The sequence below is a fragment of the Thamnophis sirtalis genome, unplaced genomic scaffold (genome assembly GCF_051295495.1).
Source record: "Thamnophis sirtalis isolate CommonGarterSnake01/CBP01778 unplaced genomic scaffold, rThaSir2_p1.2 scaffold_15, whole genome shotgun sequence".
In the NCBI taxonomy this organism is placed as follows: Eukaryota; Metazoa; Chordata; class Lepidosauria; order Squamata; family Natricidae; genus Thamnophis; species Thamnophis sirtalis.
The window spans coordinates 14,765,153-14,787,625 of NW_028261395.1; the positions used below are offsets into that span (position 1 = coordinate 14,765,153).

At 44.9% G+C, this 22,473-nt stretch overlaps 1 protein-coding gene across 1 annotated transcript in view; it reads right to left on the bottom strand.

Annotated features, from left to right (window-relative positions):
- Positions 1-15,581: 15,581 nt before the first annotated feature.
- The window catches only part of LOC148042497 (vomeronasal type-2 receptor 26-like), a 78,478-nt gene continuing 71,586 nt past the window's right edge, over positions 15,582-22,473 (bottom strand). The window contains exons 6-7 of the mRNA XM_087701906.1: positions 17,014-17,140; positions 15,582-16,492 (exon numbers count right to left, since the gene is read on the bottom strand). Coding sequence (XP_087558032.1) covers positions 15,582-16,492; positions 17,014-17,140 — 1,038 coding nt within the window. The remainder of the gene's footprint in view (positions 16,493-17,013; positions 17,141-22,473) is intronic.

The window sequence follows — 22,473 nt, forward strand, 5'->3', positions numbered from 1 at the left end:
CAGCTGCGGGTCCAGGAGGAAACCCAAATTGCAGACCCTCTCTGAGGGGTGTAAAGTTTCACACCCCAGGCTTAGAGATGGAATATCTGGACTGTCCTTGTGGGGCAACATCCATAGCCACTCGGTCTTGTCAGGATTGAGTGCAAGTTTGTTCACTCCCATCCAGACCCTGACAGCTTCCAGGCACTGGCACATCACTTCCACCGCTACACTGAGTTGGCATGGGCGGAGAGATACAACTGAGTATCATCCACGTATTGATGGTATTTAATCCCATGCCGGCGAATGATCTCACCCAGCGGCTTCATGTAGATATTGAATAGGAGGGGGGACAAGACCGAGCCCTGCGGCACCCCATAATTAAGGGGCCTAGGGGTCGACCTCTGTCCTCCGACCAACACCGACTGCAATCTACCGGAGTGGTAAGAGGAGAACCACCGTAAAACGGTGCCTCCCACTCCCATCTCTTCCAGTCATTGCAGAAGGATACCATGGTTGATGGTATAGAAGACCACTGAGAGGTCAAGAAGCACCAGGATAGAGGAATGTCCTCTATCCCTGGCCCACCAGAGATCATCGGTCAGCGTGACCAAGGAGGTTTCGGTGCAGTATTCAGGCCTGAAACCAGACTGAAAGGAGTCTAGATAATCTGCTTCATCCAAGGTCCGTCGGAGCTGAAGGGCCACCACCTTCTCAAGGACTCCGCCCGGAGTCCTTCGGGGGTGGGCGGCATACAAGACCAATAAACTACTACTACTACTACTACAACCTTCCCCAAAAAAAGGGAGGTTGGAGACAACAAGAAGGGGCACGGGTCGGGTTCCGGGGGAGGTTCTTGCCGCCGTCGGCAGCTTAATGAAGCTGCCCTCAGAGTTCTGGTTCGTATATCTATTTAAGATCTTAGATATCTCTTTTTCCAGGCAAGGAAAAAGTAGGGAGGGTCCCTCAGCCAGTTAGAGTCCTCTTTGAAGTTCGTAGCCTTTTTTTTCTTTTTGGCTGCGAACGAAAGAGAGTGAATCAACGAAAGCTGAGTCATTTACTCCGGCCAGATCTTCTCAGCTGTTTTTTTTTCCAGCTCTAGGCAAGTTACTTCCCCCCCCAGAACAAGCCTTTGTAATTAACCTATTTAAGATCAATCCGGGCAGTGAACATACCTGTGAATTTTTCCTTTTTCTCTATTTAAAATACCAGCTTCAATTTTATAAAAGACTCCTTTTGTTTAACCTTTTTTTTTCTTAAAAAAAATGGCGATTTTGTAACTTCCGCATTTGCTATAACGATATATCTTCAACCTCCTGGACAGACTTAAGGGATTACAAACTAATTAGCCCTGTTCCCTCGAAGATTTCTTTTTATTGATTGCCAGGGGTTTGTTGAAACTACCTTATCTCAAATTAACGTGAGCAGAGACTCTGTTTGCTTCCCTTTTTATCATGGCACCGAAATCGAAACCCAGACGCTCATCTCAGGCATTTGTTACAAAGCCGCTGTCCTTGCCTTCTACGCCCTCTACTGGAGATTTCCTAACGAAAGAATTTTTTTTTGAAATCCTTAAAGAGTTCAGAGAGGAAATGCAAAAATTTATTTCAGACTTTTATGACAGACTTGATGACAAAATTGCTCAAACAAAGGAGGATATGATCGAGGTTATGAATGTTATGACAGATTATATTGCTGGAATGGAGGATAAATTGGAACTTTTGGAAGAAGCTAATTCCAACCTGACATCTAAAATTGAAATATTACAACAGGAAATCCAAATTGCGCAAAAACAACTTGTCATGATAAATTATAAGAAGACTGAGTCTGCAATAAGAGTTAGGGGATTGCGTGAAAATGAGCAGGAGAATTTGAAACAGACCTTTTTTGAGGCTTTTAGTCGCTCAGTGGGAAGTCCGGGACTTAACTTTGATTGGCAGATTCAAAAAATCTATCGCCATAATTCATACGTAGCAAAACAGCGACAACTTCCGAGGGACATAATTATATATTTTGCCACAAGAGAATCCAGAAACGCGATAATACAGGAGTTCTACAATAATAGGCTGCGAATTGATGGACAGGACTTGATTGTTTTCAAAGAAATACCACCTCAAATATTAAGAGCCAGAAGAGACTATGCCTTCTTAACTAAGGAACTCAGAAACTCTCAGATACAATACAGATGGGAAGTGCCGTTTGGTATTACTGTTACATTTGATAATCAAAAACATTGCCTCAACTCTGTTTGGGAAGCCCGAGATTTCTATTACAATATTCTGAAGGTGGGACTTCCTGAATTACCCGGACATGGAGAAAGACAAGGAGAAGGAGAAGAGAAACAGCGGAACACGTGGCTACAAGGCGAGAGGCATTGCTTTCCCCCTCCGGAAGGGCAGAAGAGTAGAGAATAAAGACTTAGTTATGCTTCTAAAACACTTGCTTAATTTTTAATCTGAATAATACTTTGTGATTTCTGTCCTGGGTAAAACGGTATAGCTGCATACTGACGAAGAGACATTGAGACTGAAAGAGACTGAAAGAAGTGGCGATGATTTTGGAATATATATTGTATGGGATTTAAACAGGATTCGATGGATAACTTTGAATTTCTACTTAATTGTTCATGATTTATTTTTTAGGGTGAGGAGAGCGGAGATCGCGATCTTCTTGGATTGTGGTTCGGGTTGAATGGAGCTGGGAAGTGTGGGGTAGATGGGAGGGTAGTGAAGGTTTAAGTAGAGTTTATTTTGAGACAGAAAGTAAGCTGATCTTTGTATAAATTGTTATTTGAATATAATGTTTGGAAAGATATACCTATAGAGTCTGCAGGAAGGTGAAGCAAATATAAGAGGAGTACGGATGAAAATAAAATATATATATGGACACGGGTAAAGGCAGGATGGGAGGAGTTGGAAAAGGAAACCGAGAGAAGTATTTGAATGTTTAAATGGTTTAATAGAGAAGGAGGTAAAAGAGATAAATCAAAGGTTTGGATATTTAGATAAAGAGATAAGGCCTTCGCTGGAATTCCATTTAATTAACTTACTTGGTTTCAATATAGTTTGAAATCCTGCAAGTAATAAAATAACTGAAATTAGGAATGAGGTACATTGTTTAAGATTTAAAAATGATGGGAAGCTGAGTTTAATGCAGAGAATTTGTTGATTTTTCCCGTTTTTCCTTTTTTGTGTGTGTGTGTGTGGTTTTTTTTTCTTTTTTTACTATTTCCCCCTTTTTTTTGTTTTTCATTTATCTTTTATCTTTTAATTCTAAAGTTATCTGATTTTAATATACTCCAGACTGTGCTTGATAAAAAGTTATGCCGGGTATGGGACCTGGGAAGCCGAAAGGGGGTTAGGGAGGGGGGTTTAGGGGGGGAGGGGGGAGGGTGGAAATACAGTCTCAATTTTCAGAACAATAAGAATGCACTTGTATACTGTTGCTCTCTTTTCTTTTTTTTTCTTTTTTTCTTTTTTTTTTCTCTTTTTTCTTTTCATTTTTCTTATAAACTGAATAGATTAATGAATTGTAGAGATACACCAAAGTGAGGAGTAGAGGGAAAGAAGAGGGAGAAGTAAAGAGGGAGTGAGAGGGGAATGTAAGGAGGGTGAGATGGAGGGAAGGGGAGAAAGGAATGTTTGAGGGGGAAGGGAAGTAGAAGAGGGGAATGTTGGAGGGGAGAAATGAAAGTTGGAGGGGGAGAAGAAAGGGTGTATGGGGGATTGAAGTGCTATGTTGGTTTTCTATGGTGGAAGATGAGTTGTGTTCATTGATTTTCCCTTTTTTTTTTTAAATGCACAGTATATAAGTGATTGTATAAAATGAAAATGAAAATGAAATAAACAGTTTTAAAAGAAAAAGAAGGGGCACGGGTCCAGTAAACAGGTGGAGGCACTCATCGCTCCCATGGCCTTGTCCACTTCCTCAGGGGTGACAAGCTGGAACTCATTCCAAGAAGTCTGATCAAGGCCCTCCCTCGGTATCTCCGCTGGTACTGTTGAAGTGGAGTCAAGGTCCATCCGAATCTGAGTGATTTTGTCTGTCAGAAACTGAGCAAATTCCTCAGCCCTTCCCTGTAAGGGTTCCCCCTCATCCTCCCCTTTCAGGAGGGAGTGGGTTATCCTAAATGGGGTGGCCGGGCAAGATTCTGCGGATGCAATAAGAGCGGAAAAATGCATACATTTTGCCGCCCTTCTCGCCACTAAATAAGTCCTAATAATGGCTCTTAGTTGTGTTCGGTCGGATTTGGAGTTGCTAGCCCTCCAATTTCACTCTAGGCGTCTCTTTTGGCGCTTCATCTCCCAGAGTTCCTCGGTAAACCAAGGTGCCCTCCTGGATCCACTGCCACTGAGAGGCCGCAAAGGCGCAATCTAGTGCCTCAGTCGCCGCTGTATTCCAGGCGGCGACGAGGGACTCTGTCGGATTGTGGGCAAGGGAATCAGGTATCTCTCCAAGCTCCTTCTGAAATCCCAATGGGTCCATCAGGCGCCTGGGGCGGAACCATTTAATCGGTTCCACCTCCCTGTGGTGGGGGAGTAGCTTCCGAAAGTCAAGCCTCAGCAGGAAGTGATCTGACCATGACAAGGACGAGATCTCTATTCCCCTTAGTTCGAGATCACGTCTCCACTGCCCCGAGAGAAACACAAGGTCGAGCGTGTGTCCCGCTGTATGAGTCGGACCCTGAATTACCTGGGTCAAGTCCATGGTTGTCATGGAAGCCATGAACTCTTGAGCTCCATCAAAGCATTTGCCTAGAGATGGCAGGTTGAAGTCCCCCAGTACTATCAGAGCGCAGGGAGGGCTGTTGTGACGCAGCTGAGAGGTAGGTACGTCAAAAACAAGCCCACTTGACCCCCTCGGTCCAATTTCACAAGAAGAGACTCACACCCGACAGTCTCTGGAGCAGGGATCCTGCGAGGAACCAATGACTCTCGGATAATAGCTGCCACTCCCCCACCCCTTTATTGGTGTTGTGGTTGGTGGAGCACCTGAAACCCTTCTGGGCACATTTCTGAGAGGGGGACTCCTCCCTCATGGCCCAGCCAGGTTTCAGTAATACATGCCAGGTCTTCCCCCTCGTCTAATATTATGTCCCAGATGAGGGGAGCTTTATGAATCACAGACATTTAGTAGCAGCAACCTGAGACCAGGGCCCTGACCAGGGCTCAAGCCATCTCAAACATATTGGCTCCATACACCATTAAGAAATGCGCACATTTTCTTTTGGCAGAAAGAAAACTCATGGGCTAGGAGAAAACATTCAAATTTTGCAATATAGGACTTCCACAGTTCTGAATTAGGATTGAAAGGGGTGAACGCCATAAGAGCAGTCATTTTGGTCACTCAAGTCACGCTGAGATAACTTGGTTAATTACCTCATCCCGTCAGGGGAACTGCGATCCACAAATCTGTTTCCTAGCTAATTAACTGGCTGCTCAATTTTGCTATCACATCCTTGTCGCCAATTTGTTATGTTTTAATATACTGTCATGAGATCGATTGAGGCAAGGCATGGTTAACTATTAATTCTTTTTTGAACAATCAACTCTAACTTGCAATTAACTCAATGACAAGCACAAATGAATGCCGGCTCCTGTTTGACAGCGCCTTTAAATAGTGGCTGTCAAACGTGACTGGCCAATCAGCGGCGGGCATTACTCCAACCTATTCTGCAGCCAAACCTGCTTGCGATACTCAACAGGGGCAATGTGGCTTCTGTGGCTTCTGAACTTCTTCCGGGATACCGTGTTCATTGGCTTTTTTGGCCGCCACCACACACCGTTGGCTTATATTTCATTGGTTCTCCAGTAAGACTCCAGGATCCCGCTCACAGTTACTGCTATTAAGCACACAGATGTCCCTTTGAAGTATATTTCTAATCAGAGAAAATTGAAGAAGGAAACTTAATCTGTTTGTTTTAAAAGGCTTGCATAAATTCCATCCATAAAGATAGCATTTAAAAAGTAAGATAACCCACTGTTCAAAACCAGTCCAAATTTAATTCCGCCACTTATTTCTTCTGTTCTCCTATTTATATTAGTTGTAAGTTTTTTTTGTAGGCAGTCACTTTTAAAACAGTAAAAATTCCTCACCAGCTGAAAACACTTTCTCTTTCCGTATCCTTCCATTTTGGAACCGTCCCGACCTCATCAGCCATTTGGCTAGATTTTTTGTCACTGGCTTCAAGAGCTTCTCTTGGATCAATCAGAGACTTTGGGATGTCCCTGTGATCAGCAAGATGTATTCTTCCTGTTCACCATTTCTACGGGACAGTTTAGGTCTGTTTAGATCACCCAGAGACAAAAGTGTTGACTGCGATCTCAGAGCATTGAGATCACACACCGTATCGTCGTGACTTTGGCTCCTCCCCCCTCTTTCCTCTTTCAATTGGGTAAAAGCCTGCCATTCCTCCATTACACAGATATGGGGAGAGAGAGTGTCAGCAAAGTTGTCCCATGTGCTGGACAAGTTGGCACTCAGGAGTGCCAACATCATTTCTGAAGAAGGCCACTTGGCTGCTGACCTCCCTGTGGAAATCTTCACTTTCTTTCTCCAAACCCCTCTTCTGCAGGTCTAATTCATGGATGGCCATTCTGACATGGGTCAATCCTTCTCTGTTGTCCTCCATAATTTTATGCAGGTCTTCCATTCTGGCCTGGTAAACACAGGTCTGCTGCTGATGCAGATTGTTGAGGAGCTTCTTCTCATTTCCCCTAACATTCTGAAGAATGGCGACTTTCTCCTTCAGTTGGCTGGAGTGACTTTTCTCCACAAAGTGGAACTTTGGTCCATCTCAGCCAGTTCATGCTGCAGACTGTAGAGGTGCTGCTTAAGTTCTTAAGAAGGCTCCAGACGTCTTTGAGTAGCTTCTCAAAGATTTTAAGGCAGCCTTATCAAGTTTGAGGAAGGCCACTTGGCAAGTACCCTCGTAGATTTCTCTCTGGAGTTCTTCAGTATGTTTCACCAAAGATTCTTTCTCTGGCTCTAACTGGTGGATCATCGTGTTGGCATGGTCTAAGCTTCCTTTGTTGTCCATAATAGTTTTCTGCAGGTCTTCTGTTGTGGTCAGAAGTTGATCCACTGTCTGCTTGAGACAACTGTGCTGCTCTTTCGTCCGCTGTTTGTCTTTCATGGATTCCTGGATCTGAAAGTCAATGGAATCTGGTTAATCTGGAGATCATGGAGGCCATCACTGCTCAATGAGAAAATAGCACAAGGATATTCCCCAAAGGACCATTTCTTCCCTACTGCTGACCTGTTTGGAAAATGGAGAGATGCAGTCACATCCTTTCTCAGTTCCGGGAACATTTTGCTAACTGCCTAAAGTCTACAGATGCCTTAAAGTGGCCCAGTTTGAGAAAATCTGACTTAATCCATCACAACTGATCTCCCTTCAAACTATCCTGACTTCCCATTTGTTTGGTACTCCAATTCAAGGCCTATTTTCTATCAAGCCTCTTCAAAGGAGTCAGATCGGTCAATTTGGCCCACTCTGGAACTGCTAGGGGGGTTCTCATGAGAGGGATGGGGGAACCATTTGGATTAGGAAAGAGCCCACCTCCAAGTTACCATCCAAGGCACAAAATTCTGGTGGGTCCCCTTGAGCCAGTCCCTCTCTCTCAGCTACAGCCTGCCTCACAAGCATGTTGTTGTGAGGATGAAGGAATATTCAGAATGTTCATTGCCTTGAGCTATTTGGAGAAAGAATAAACATGGATAAATGAGTAATAAAAAATAAAAATATATAAATAAGTCAACCAGCAGGATAAGTCTGTTTGGGAAATAACTACATCTGGCCAATGGAATCCCTTTTTAGATTAGTTTCCCCAGGTCAGTTTCTACCTTTGGGGTCTTGAGCTTGTTTGGAGGTTCTAGCAGGGGAGCGCAGCTATCGTATACCCTTGACCGAAGATCGGTACACTCCTTCTATCTGGGATGGTCGTCCTCTTCCACCGAGCGCACAGCTTCGGGAGGGACGCACATGGAGCGGTGAGGGAGGAAGGGGACACCCGCCTAGCCAGCCAGATCAGCCAAATCAACCCTGGCGATCAATGGGGTGACAGATGTCGCAGCCAGATCGCCCTCACATACCTTTGGGGTCTCAATGCCTCTCCAACTGGGACATCTTGAAGCCATTTTTTCCCCTAGATCACATTGCTGATCCCCAGCTGGCTGCTCCCAGCCCCTTTCTAGAGACAGGAACTTTTGACAAGTTAGATGAGGAGTTTGGTGACAGGTATGGAGGCTCCAGACCATGTCTGTGGTGTTTGGTTGAAGCCCCCTTTTCTATTTTTGCCCACCCTGTCATTCTGCCTTAAAGGGAAGAGTCTCTCCCTCCTGAGGAGCCCGGGCCTGGGAGACCCTGCGGTACCCCCAGTGCCAGCCATCCAATCCAGCCACTTTCCAGGGATGTTGAGCAGAGCCTCCATTATGTGATCCAGACTCTCCAAGGATGCTGCAGGTTGCCATGGCGAGCTCCAGCCAATGAGCTCAGGAGGAGCCTCTGATGTCACAAGCCAAGGCTTTGATTGGCCTGGACCTGAGATTTGAATAATATTCGCCAACTGGCTGCCTTTCCCCTGGGGGGCATGGCTTATTCCTTGATCGGCCAATCTGAAGGGGCTTTGAGCCCTGAATTTGCTTCAGACAGAGCGGCTCCCTCTGAAAGGGAAACCCTCGGTCACCTGGAGAGGTCAGGGAGCTCCCTTCTCTGGGGGTGGACTCCAGATTGGAAATCTTGCCCCTTGGATCTGGAATCTGGTATTACAGATGCAGGGAATCCAGGTTTTCCTCTTCATGCCCAGATGAAGGGGAGCTGTTCTGTAGGGAGAATGAGGCAGACAGGGACTGAGGCAAGGCAGATTGAAGTTAACACAAGCTTTATTTACAGTGACATGCGGTTCCACCACAAAACCGTGTTCGACTAAAGCGCACTCGATGAAACCGCGTAACTGACGTCATCACAGCGCAACAACAGCGCGGAGAAAAAAGCACGCTGTAAACGCTAAAGCTAAAATTAACCCCTAAACCTAAACCTAACCCCCCTAAACCTTATCCTAACCCTAACCCTAAACCTAACCCTTAACCTAACCCTAAACCTAACCCTAACCCTTAACCTAACCCTAAACCTAAACCTAAACCTAACCCTAACCCTAACCCTAACCCTAACCCTAACCCTTAACCTAACCCTAAACCTAACCCTAACCCTAACTCTAACCCTAAACCTAACCCTAAACCTAACCCTTACCTTAACTTGAATCGGCTTGCTTTCAAAGCGCTATTTAAAGCGCCCTTTTTTCTCCGCGGTCGCTGTTGTCGCCCTGCTGATGACGTCAGCGACGTGGTTTAATCGGGCGCGCTTTAGTGGAGCGCGGTTTTGTCGTGCCACGGTGACATACAGCTCAATGTAAGGCAAACCTCAAACTGGCAAACAGCAAAGCAAAGGACAGCTGACAGCCCTTTTATACTAGAGCTGTCAGATGCTTAACCAATAGGATAGCAGGATTCTCCCGCCAGCTGGCTGCTCGCGTCTCAGCCAATCAGGACCCAGTAATGCAAGTCAATGGCATGGAAGACTTCAGTACTTAACACCCCTCTCCTCCGCCAGTTGGCACATGTGTAGTCCACCAAGTACACCAGCCGGCGTCGGCTCTGCCCAGATCGTCTTAGTTTAGTGGCGACGGCCAAAGAAGGAGTCACTGCTGGAGTGGCCTATGGAACTTCAGGAGACTGCGCGGCCGAGTTGGCAGGAAGGGTGACCACTGCGGGGCTGACCAGACTACGAGGTAGGGCAGGCGATGAGAACACGTCAAAGAAGGGTGCAGGAGCTGCTCCTGATGGTGGTAGTTCACCAGGGCGGAATTGGGCCTGTCCTGGTTGTTGATCTGCTGCACTGGTAACTGTCCGACGAAGCTGATTGATGTGCCGGCACCACTCTTGCCCATCGTCGAGCTGAACCCTATAAGAGTAGTGGCAGTGACTTCGTCCACTGGGAGCTGCTGGTAGGCTTGTGCCAAGTCTAACTTGGCAAAAACGTTTCCCTGCCCCAGTGAATGGAGCAAGTGTTGCACCACTGGCACAGGGTAAGGGTTGGCTTGCAACCCTTTATTGATCCCCACAGATCCTAATACTCCCATCCTGTTTGATGAGTAAAACAATGGCAGTTTTGCAGGGAGAGTGGTCCATTGCTTCTAACACCCCCTGCGCAATTAATTTATCCAACTCTAAATCTATCTTGGACCCCTAGGGCAAATGACACTCTCCTCAGCTTAAAGCGTATTGGTGCCACCTGGGGATCCAAATTAAACGACATGTGTGTCCCATATATTTACTGAGCCGGTCGTCGAATATGTCCACAAACTCGCTGGCCAGCACGGCGAAACAGTCTGGAACAACGGAGTGAACACCGGAGATGTTGAGCCCCAATGCGGAAAACCAGTCCAGCCCCAGGAGGCTGGGCAGATGGCCATCAACAATAATGAGGGGAAGAGGCCCCTGGAAATTGCTGGCAATCTGGAACATGCCGCAACCTACGATAGGAATTGGCTGCCCCTGATAGTTTCTGAGGTGAATCAGGCACTGCCTAAGGTTATCCTTAGTAAGGCTGGGCACTATTCGTTTGAGAGTAGCCCATGAGACAAGGGATTTCGAAGAGCCAATGTCTACCTCCATTTTACAGGCTCTCCCTCTATGTGACCCTGTCAAGTAGATTTTGTGGGTTGGCTTCTTTGGGGATGCGTGGCTGACGGCCCACTCAGAATGCTGATGGTCACCCGTGATGGCAAAACAGTCTTGATGGTGTTTAGGAACCCATTTTGTGAACTGTCTGGGCAAGGCACCTTCCGGCAGCCGGTCAGCGATTGGCATAGCTGCCCTGCGTACCTTGGCCAGATGTCCCTTCCTGTCACACCGCAGGCATATGGAGGCTTTGAACCTGCAACCTGACCTTGCATGGTTCCCGCCACAACTGAGGCAACCCGACTGAGGCAAAAAGTCAGTTTGAGTTCATTTGGGGGGGGGGGTTTGCCAGTTTGAGGTGGCTGATTTCTTCTTCAACGTCTGAGAAATCTTCATTGACTTCGTCGTGGTGGACAGTGTGGCCCTTGCTGGCATGGGTGGCCGGTGGCAGAAATTTCTGAATTTCTGAGGTGGATTTGTCTGACATTTCATATGCCGTGACTTCATCCATGGCTGCCTAAGGTTTAGCTCTCTTCGCGCCAGCAAACGTTGCTGAAGTCTGAGGTCTCTAATACCACAGACCAGCTGTTCTAACAGGGCATCATCCAGCACAGGAAAGTCATAATGTAGGGCGGCTGTCCTGAGGAAAGCCATGTAGTCGGTCACGGATTCCCCTTCTCTCTGAGTTCTCTGCCTAAACACATAGCGTCTGGCTGTGCGTGAGGGAGTTAGAGAATAGTGATTTTTAAGTTTCTCCAAAAGCTTCTCCCAAGGCATTGAGTGAACGGACTGAGGGGCTGCTAAAGCCCTGGTTGTTTCAAATATCTCGTGGCCGCAGGCGCTAAGGAAATAGCCTCTTTTACGGCCTCTAGACAAACCGGTGAAGTTGTTTGCCTCCAGGAAGCACTCAAACTGCTCGAAGTAAGCGTCTCATGTTTCAGTGGCCGGGGTGAATGCCATGAATGCCGGTAGGTTAGCCATCCTTAGAAGGATGGAATGTGAGGAATCAGACTTGGAGTGACGTCTCATCGCCTGTGACTTGAGGCAGCTCTAACAGTGACTTCGCTCCTTTCCCTTACCTCAGACCTGATCCCACCTTCGTTGCCAGTGTTCTGTAGGGAGAACGAGGCAGACAGGAACTGAGGCAAAGCAGGTGGAAGCTAACACAACCTTTATTTACAGTGACATATAGCTCAACGTAAGGCAAACCTCGAACCGGCAAACAGCAAAGCATAGGACAGCTGACAGCCCTTTTATACTAGAACTGTCAGACGCTTAAATAGGATTCTCCCACCAGCTGGCTGCTCACGTCTCAGCCAATCAGGACCCAGTAATGCAAGTCAATGGCATGGAAGACTTCAGTACTTAACAGGAGCTGAGAGGAAAATATATGCATAAAAGATTAAATAGTATTAATATTCAAAAACCATTGGGAGAAGGTACTTGAAGAAACAATGGATCCAATTTTGTACAGTCTTACCAAGAACCCTACAGGAAGTCCTCGATTTATATACATTCATTTAGTGACAGTGCCAAGTTCCACAGTGATTTAAAAAAATGATTTATGATGGGTCCTCACACTTATGACTATCCCCATGGTCTCATAATAAAAATTTGGGTGGACAGCAATCAATATGGATTTGCAAGTAAAATTAGGGGCGAAACGGCCTTTGCTTAATGATCGCAAAATTCACTCAACAACTGTAGCAATAAACATTGTAAAATTTAGCACAACTCACTTAATGACCGCCTAGCTTAGCAATGGCATTTCTGGTCCAAATTCTGATCATAGGTTGAGAACTACACATAGGATGCAGCAGCAGGCTGGTTTGGAGAAGCTTAAGCAGGGCTGCATTTAAGCAGGGTTGGGAGACCACCAGGAAATGCCAGGGGTAGGTTGAGAGGAAGGCAGTAGACACCCTATCTTGATATGAAGAAAATATGGTGGGGCCCCTTAGTGACTCTGTGCCAATCACTAAGTGACTCTGAATTCTAGTCCCGCTTTAGGCATCAAAGGCAGCTGGGCACTTTGAGCCAATCACCAGGAGACTCTGATTTCAATTCCCAGGGCCCAGCTAGGACTTCACGGCCAGACTCTATGCTTCCCCCTACAGGCAGGGAGTTTCAGCTGAAGCCTGGCAAGCGGGAGGGGCTGTGACTGAGGGAGGGAGGGGCTCTCTGTGTCCAGGAGTTTCTCTCCTTTCCTCTCAGATGGAGCTGCTCTACCTCAGAAGGACCCAGGGGGAAACTTGGAGTCCTGATGGAAGACAAGGCGGCAGTGGTGACCAGCAGGGCCTCTGCCCAAAATCTGCCCTGCCTTAACATTGACAAGGGTTAAGGCAGCAGGCTAGGAAGCAGGAGATCCTGAGTTCAAGTCCTGCCTTAGTCCTGACCTTGGGACAGACCCTCTCTTTCAGACAAGCCCACCTCACAGGGTGATTGTTGTGGGGAAAAGAGGAGGAAGAGGAAGAGTTGGACATAGTTAGTTGAAAAAATAATAAAACAATGGGGAAAAATCTGACAAAAATAAAAACTGACTTTCCTGCTTCTGTTTGCATGGAATCTGTCCTAGCCTTGTGCAGATCCAAGAATTTCTTTTCTCACCAGGAAGGAAGAGTTTTTTAAATCATCCCTTCCATTTTCTCTCATTCCCTTTTTTCGCTTCCTGTGGAGGCCCCAGTTGGGATCCCAGAGCCCCTCCCAGCCCTGGAACACAACAGGTTTCTCTGTTTCTTTGGGAAAGATTCCTTCCCCAAGCAGAGCCTGCCTGAGCCCCATCATCCACTTCCCTCTGTGCCTAGGATCAGCTAAATTCCTCCCTTCAGACAATAGGAAAAAGGGAATTTGGACAGAGTCTCTGGGTGAGTCTCCGTTCTTCTCCACAGAGGGTCACACTCACTCCACAAAGCCAAGTTCCCCCTTGGTTGGCCATTGCCAACTGAGCTCACAGCAGGGCCAGAGTGGCTGTGAATTGGGATGGAAGGGACCACAGACCCTCTTCAAGCCTCCCCAGCCACAACGAACTCGCAGACACAGACTGTGGCCTCACAGAAGCTCCTAAACGGGGCCTTTATGGGGCATCAGGAAGGGTCATATGGAATCAATCTCCCAACACTCATTCTATAGGGGGTTCCCATCTGCTGTCCCTGGTGGCAGATGGAAGATTGTGAATTCCACTGCTGACACCAGTTTCTGTGGAATCAAATGCAGGAAAAGCCAATAATGCTGGCTCAGTGGAGTTATTATTTATTTAGTATCCACTGGAGGAATTTCCCTCCAGAAAATAGTGAGTGGAAATCTTATAGACAAAAGGATGCACATATATTTGTACATTCAAGGAAATGAGGAGAAAATGACAATCATACATGTGCATAGTTTGTTTAATAGATGATGTAAGAATGAATAGTCATAATTAGTGAGATTCAAGTTACCTCCCCACCCTTATATTGTTGCTACTCTCGAGAAAGAGTTATTGTGTAAATAAAAAGAAACATCTCAGCTGCATTGGCAAAGCAGGTTGAATGAAATGTACTGAGAAATGAGGGCATCAACATTCCTCCCTACATTCCATCTATATTTCTATATGTCTTGCTAATATGTCTCCATTTCCCCAAGAAATTTGTCCCCTCGCAATCTTCTTTTAATTCTCTGGATGAGAAAAGAACAAAATAAAATGAGAATTTATTAGAGGTACACACCTAAACAACAACCCCAAACTGAAATCCTGGACAGCTGTTGTGAACAACAGCTCCTGTACACTGTGTTTAATTGGTAGATGAAGAAGGAACCATGTAATAGTAATGAATATTTGTCTCCCCAGTGGAGTACCTGGAGGCCACCAGCCTGCTGGTTTGGTGGGAGGGTGTAATAATTGGGATGAGATCTGCATTATTTGTGTAAAGAGAATGAACCTGAAAGATTCCATTTTGAATAAATACATATCTATTTTGCTTGATCAGGCTGGACAAATGCTGCTTGTAACAGCATCCCATGTTTTGCTGACAGCCTGGGTCACTCTGACCCAGCCAGGAATAGCCCAGATGGGAACTTGGAAGTCCCCTTTGATACGGATATGTTTTTGGTATCGTCGGTAATTATCTTGTTATTGTCTAAAGTGTGAGAACAGAGGAAATGAGGAATTTTTCATAAAGTTTAAAATATCATTTGTTCTTGACACGCAGGTAACAAGAAAATTTCTCACAGAAGAACACGGGAAAATTATTTTTGGGCTGCAGCTTAATTTTGCCAACTTTTGTCAATATTGTCAACTATCGATCACACCAAGTACATTTATGTAATTGTATTATGATGCACTTTAATGATACCCATGGGACTTCAACTTGTGTATTTAAGTCTGACCTGTTGTATTGCCCAGGATTCTCTTTGAGAATCCTGTCATGCGCATGAGAGTTATCAATAAGACTTCTTATTGATTAATAAACCTTTTTGTTGCCTATAATCCCCTTGTTTGGTTTTTCTTAAGTATATATAAAATATATCAGGGATATTGTTCTCACAGAGGGTCAATGGTCCCCGTAGAGATAATCATACACCATAGTTGGGTCTTCTCTCCCATGGCTCCCATCTTACTTCTTTTCCTGCTCACTTGTGCACACAGAGACACTTTTAGATGCTGTCAGCAGGAACAATTGCTCAAAGGATTCCTTAAAAGGTGTAATGTTTATTGGCAGTTGCTGAATATTAAATTCCTCTGAATGACTTTCACAGAGTTGTATTTAGCTAGATTTATTGGGATTAAAGGGAAAAAGTTACAAGAATTACAGTCATTCAACCATTTCCCGTTCTGAAACAAGTAGATATGATTTTCTTTGACCGTTGCATACTATCTAAATGGAAAGAATATCTCCTTTCAAATAAAAGAAAATGTAATAATTCTTTCAATATCACAATGGTGTTTTTTCTCAGGTTTTTACATTTGTTCTGGCTGTAAGCTGCTCCTTTGTGTTCAGGTCTGGCCTCAGAAGGATAATGTAGCACTTGGGGATGAAGATGCAGCCCAGCAGACCAGCACTGGAGGCCAGGATGGAGAAGACCTGAACAGCCACCATGTATCTCCCTTTGGTGCTCAGGTAGGTGGGCACAAAGGTCACCCAGACACTGCAGAAAACCAGCATGCTGAAGGTGATCAGCTTGGCTTCATTGAAGGCCCCAGGCAAATTCCTGGCCAGGAAAGCCACCGTGAAGCAAATGGCAGCCAGGAAGCCCATGTAGCTGAGGGTGACATAGAACATGACAACAGCCCCTTCGTTGCATTGAAGGATGATCTCTCCAGGCTGGGAGTAGAGGTCAGAGTCAGGGAATGGGGGAGAAACTCCCAGCCAGATGGAACAGATGACAATTTGGACAGCAGAAGAAGAAAGGATGATGGAGTTGGCCAAGCTCTTCCCCAACCATCTCTTCACTCGGTTTCCTGGTTTTGTGGCCAGGAAAGCCAACACCACTGTGATGGTTTTGGCCAAGAGAGAAGAAACAGCAACTGAGAAAATGATGCTGAAAACCGTTTGTCGGAGAAAGCAGGTGGCTTTCCTTGGTTGACCAATGAAGAGAAAAGGAGACAAGAAGCAAAGGAGGAGGGAGACCAGGAGGATGTAGGAGAGGTCCCGGTTGTTGGCTTTGACATGGGGAGTTTCCCTGTATTTAATGAAGATGAATAAAACAAGGACTGACTTTAGGAACAAAAGTAGGGCAAAAGAGACCAGGATGATGCCCAGAAGTTCTTCATAAGACAGAAAGGTTATAACTTTGGGGATACATTGGACTCGCTCCTCATTTGGATATTTATCATCCGGACACTTGGTGCATTTTCCTGTATCTGAGAAAGCCAAAAAGCATTTTTCTTTAATATTCTGGTTTTTCTTTTACATTTCAAGAAATACCTTTTTTGGAAAATGCCTAATTCCAAGGACATTTTGTTGCTTAACCATTCCACAGGAGGGAAAAGATAATATAATTTTCTAATAGCTTTATAGCTAAGGTATATAATATTGGATGATTTCTAGTAGATTTTGAATAAACACACAAAAAAAAGAGCTGAGCTTCAATGCAATGTTTTAATTTCCACTTTCTTCAAAATGCTCTGGATAAATCCATTTCCACCAGGCCTTCCTTTCCTCTGGTGTGGAATGGGACCTTCAGGCTCCCACCCTTGGCTGTGCCTCCTTCTCCTCCAGGCTCCCGCTTCCACGCAGAGGGGCAGAGGTCCATTGGCCAGGCTGAATGCCTAGGAGAGGGCCAACAGAGGAGGAAAACTGGAGGTAAATGAGGGAGCCTGGAGGAGAAGGAGGCCAAGGGTAGGCGTCTGAAGGTCGTAGAGACCCCTCTGGTGTCACCCACCTTTCCGAGTGGAGAAGGTCCCCTCCGGACAAGGAACACAATCGTAGCAGCAAAATGGCTCTCCTTCTCGAGCCCTCTTGACAAATCCAGGCTGACAATTTTCCACACATTTGGACTGAGGCAGAGGCTAAGGAGAAGTAAAGGAATGCCAAAGGAAAGTTATTAGGACTCTCTGTCTATGGAAAATGGGGGTAGGCGTGGATATTAGACAAGTAGATTCTGGGCTTTATGTAGGTAAATATGAAATCTCTGACTCCTTCCAAACACGTGTGTCAGCACCTCTCCATTTAATAATTAGGAAAGAAAAACCATGAGACTCCATACGTGGAAAATCAAATGTACTTTTACTAATTAAAAATGGTTAAAGAGCGGTTGCATAGCGACAACGTGTAGGAGATGCGACTCTGGCAGGTTCTTTCTTTAGTTCCTCCCTTTTGCTTCTGGCATTTAGCATTGCAATAAAGGACTTTTCCACTTAATAAAGACTGGAGGGATGGAATTGAGTAAAGGTTTAAGCATTAAGTGACAAACAATCAGTTCCTCTTCATGTCTGTATTAAAATGCATTCCTCCACCCTTCATCTATCCATGGTTAGGATGATCCCGTATTAGATTTTGAATACATTTATTGTCAAAGATTTCTTAAATTGTTATTTTATTAGACTTATTTAAGTAAAATAAAATGTGATTAAAAAAGAAGCTTCTGGAAAGGTTTCTTCTGGACTAGAGAAAGCCTTGCAAAGCTGCTCCCCTTTGACACGAGTTCAAAACAGTCTCCCAGTTAAGAGATAAAGGAAAAAATCCTCATAAATTATAGCTGCTGATGCTACCTAGTTGGGTAATGAAACGTCTGCATGAAAACAAGGAAGCTCAGAGAGCATCAAGGAGCCCTCATATCCTAACCCTAACCCTAACCCTAACCCTAACCCTAACCCTAACCCTAACCCTAACCCTAACTCTAACCCTGAGCTACCAATATTCTCCTTTATTAAGAGGTTTCTGCATAGTTTCTAGAACTGTAGTGAGACTGAGGGGAGATCATGAGAAAGTCTCCCTGAAAAAGATTAAGTCACAGATCTTTGGCTGCAACAGATGGGAGATGAGTGTGAGTCCTGGGTCAGAAGGAGATATGTCTAAGGCCCATCTAGTTATCCAAGAGAAAGTCCTTTGTGTTGAAAACTGCAATAGGGAGACTCCAACTGGCATGGAAAGACAGACCCACATTTCATATTGGTTAAATTGGGAGACTCTTTTTCACCCAGAGGCATTGGTGGGATTCAGCCAGTTTGTACTACTTTGGGAGATCCGGTTATTAACTTTCTGAGCAGTTTGGTGAACTGGTTGTTGGAAGAAATCATTAGGGTAGAGAACCAGTTGTTAAATTATTTCAATCCCACCACTGCCCAAAGAGACTGAAGGTGGTTAACATTCTAGATAAATAAGGCTGTTGAAGGGATTTTCAGCTGAAGAGCCCTCTTAAGAGCCAAAGGCCAAATCTAAGTAGCATTTCCTGTCACAATCTCTCTCCTTACTTCTGACATCAGGAAGGTCTTTTCCTTGAATCAAAGTCGTGTTTCTGGGTCAAGGGATTATCTCACAGGTCGTTTTATGGGAACTGAAAGTCTTGGACCTCCTTCCTAGGGGCAGAAGGCCAATTGCTCCCCCCCCCAAGTTGGGTGAAAGACAGATATCGCTAATTTTGACCAGTGCTGGACCACTGAAAACTATCACAGACCTTGGACCTGCCCTTTCAGGGAGCCATTTACCAATGGCCTTTCCCTAAGCAGGACAAGAGGAAGCTTCTCTCCCAATGGGACCACCAGGAGCTCCATCCAGCCATCTCCATCCAATCTCATTTAGTCAGTGGTGGATTAAGGCTCACTGGTGCCTTAAGCACTGACCAATCTTGGTGTCCATGTCCTTTGCACATACTTTGCACAAATGAAGTCTTTCTCAACTTTGTGGTGCCCCCTTTGGGCCTGGCGCCCTTAAGCACGTGCTTAGTCTGCTTAATGGTTAGTACACCATTGCATTCAGTCTACACCTGAATTCAGGGTCTGTTCAACAGAATTCCCTTCTGCTTTGCTCTTTGAGGACAAGGAAGAAGCCAACCTGAGGCTATTAACAGCACAATCTCCAACACTTGAGGGTTTCTCATCCCAGGATGAATCATCTAAAAAAAGTCTCCAATATTAAAGCATCTGAAGAGCACCTTATTCAATGGTATTAAAACCTCCCAGGTAGTCTATACAATGAATGAAACTATAAGGTTTTACTCCCCATGTTCAATTCTCAGCAAAGGCCATTGGGCCTGATAAGTGATAGAAATAGAATAGAATAAAAATAGAGAGATACAAAGAGGTGGGATAATTTTTTTTTACTGCTGGCTCTATGTGGCTTAGTGGGCATGGCATGGCTTGGTGGGTGTGGCGTGGTGGGTGTGGCAGGGGAAGGATACTGAAAAATCTCCATTCCCTCCCCACCCCACCAACCTGCTTTCCAGCTTTGTACTCCTCTGCAGGGCAACAAAATAAGACCCAGGTGGTCAACTGGGACTCGGGAGGCAGCAAATAGGAGTGGGGCCAGCCAGAGGTGATATTTGCCGGTTCTCTGAACTACTCAAAATTTCTGCTACCAGTTCTCCAGAACTGGTCAGAGCCTGCTGAATACCACCTCTGGATACAGACAGATAGACAGACAGACAGACAGACAGACAGACAGACAGATAGTGACAGGGACAGAGAGAGGCAGAGAATGAGACAGATGGAGATGGGGGAATGGAATGGACACTGCACACTGCTGGCTCATGTTCAACTGATCGTCCACTAGGACTCCAAGGCCCCGCTCACAGTTTTTGTTCGTTTTTGAGCCAGGTCTCACCTAATTTGTACTTATACCTTTGATTTTGCCTGTCTGGAGACTAAACCTCCGGTACTTCTCTGGTGCTCCAGGATTTTTGAAAGATATGGTACAATGGTTCTGAGATGACATCTGACAGCTCTGGGATGTAATCTGTCAAGTCCCAGTGATTTATATTCATCAAGGTAAGAAAGCTTCTCTCTTACCATTTTCTTATTTTTATTTCTAGTTTGTCATTTACCGTCACTTTTTTTCATAGATGGGGCTATAATTTATTTTTGCATGAAGATCAATGCAAAGAATGAGTTGAGCAGCTCTGCTTTCTCTCTGCTGCCTTTTACTTCCTTGCCGTCTTCTCTCTTAAGTGGACCAACTGTTTCCTTGATATTTTTTCTTGTTATTAATATCTTGGAAGGAACTTTTTTTAAAAGGTCTGTTTGTTCTGAGAGTCTCCTTTCCTGGCTTCGTCCTTGCACGTTCTGGCTCTCTGCTGATATTTCATCTCCCACTTGCTGCACTCTAACGGATTTAACAGATTAACAGGCTTGGTCCACATGAAATGGGTCCTAAATCTTTGGGGGGGGGAGGGGGAAAACACCAAAATTTCTCCCACCTTGTTAAACAACTTTAGCCGCGAAAGAACTCCTTGGTGGATAGTAAGTCTCTGTCTTTCCCAAGTCCCCATATAGTGTCCAATGGAATCCTCCTTGGGGATAATCAACTGGCTCAGGATTATCAGATCTGCTGCTACATCTCCATTTTGATCCAAGTACAGTTTCCTATCAGAAATATTGCAAAACTCATTCTTCTGCAGGAAAGGATGGAACTAGGAGGAAAACATCCAGAAAGTTTAAAATCTGAAAGCTTTTTTTTTTAAAAAAAAAAATCCCATTTAGCTTTTATATGCTTGTATCTTCCTTTTACAGATTTCTAACATCAAAGTGTTCTTATTTAGAAAAAAATAGATTTTACTGTTATCTTCATAAATTAAAAAACAGTCAGCAAAATTCCTCAACCATATATTGGCAAAATATATATTAACGGAATATAATTCATGCAATAGGTAAGTTATAGTGGACACTCTAGAGCAGATGACAAATAAAATGAATCATAGAAAAAAAAAGATTCATAAATAAACACCTAGAAAACATCAAGTTGATTATGGGAAACCATTAATTTAGTGACTGTATAAAGTTACAAGGGCACTGAAAAAAAGTGACCTATGAGTTTCCTCCACAATCATGGCAGCATCTCCAGCGTCTCCAGGGGATCAAAATCAGAATTCTTGGCATCCACTTATGAAGGTTACAACAGCAAAATCAATAGGGAAGCCAGATTCATTTAACAACCATGTTTCTGACTTAACAACTTCAATGATTCACAAGAAAGGTCATAAAATAGAGCAAAACAACCATCTTGCTTAGCAACAGAAATGCTGAGATTAGTTGTGGTCGTAAATCCCCTCCTGCCTCTTCCGATAACTGGAAGAAATTGCCCAGAAGCTCCAGATCTTCTCAATGTTGTTCCAGAGGGAGGGAAATGGGGGGATGAACTCAGTCAGAAGGGAGGAGATTCTGGCTGAAGGAGAGGAAAAACACCCTGAAAAGAGGAGCCATTTCAGAGCTGAGCCCGTAAAGCAGAGAAGTTCAGCCTCCCCTTCACTGAGGATGCAAAGACTGAGCAGCCATCAGTCAGAGAAGCTTGGACTGGGATTCCTGCAGAGAGGAGGGTTGGGCTAGATGACCTCAGTGTGTCCTTCAAAGCTACTGATATATAATTCTACTCTACTAATCACAAACCCATAAAGACATGAATGTATTTAAAAATGCATACATGCTTTTAAAATTAGTAGTGTTTGAAACCAAAATTAATCTCTTGTGGTGCTTGGTGCCTAGAAGATTATGTCTCAAGCAATTAGATTGGCCCAACTGTTGACCTTCTGAAGGACAATGTGGTTGAGAAGGTTCCCCTCCTTCTCCTCTGGGTTCCTTCCGTAAAGGAACTCCATATTGTTAGAAATAGGAAATAAAGCAAGGAAGGCAATCTGGTACCAAAAAGTAGCAAAAGTTTATTAATGTGTAAGTTTTGGAGATGTGCTTAAGTCAGCAAAGAGCCAAGAGAAGAACTTAAGTGGAGGCTTGAGAAAAAATCAGCGTTTAATTTGATCAAAGCAAATAGCTGGGCCCAAACATGTACAAAAGAGACATGTAAGGAAGGCCACACCTTAGAGAAGGCATGGCCTCCTTTTATACCTTTAGAGACATCAGCTTAGTACCCAATACTCCCCGGGCCATGCCTTCCTTGTAGCCCTGCATGGGCTGTGCATCAGGGAACAGCGGGTGTGGTGAGTGATTAGCAACACAGACCAAAGATGTAAGTTAGAACTGAGGTGTGAATTGCAACAAGGTGCCCCCATATGTGTCCCCTGGGTGAGCCCTGAGGATGATGTATGGGGTTCAGACTGATGACAGGAGCAAGTGTTCGGCAGATACCTAATACAGCATGTATTTGTTACAGGAAACAAAGGTTTAGCTCAGTGGTAGTCAACTTGGTCCCTACCGCCCACTAGTGGGCATTCCAGCTTTTAATTTCCCCCAGCAAC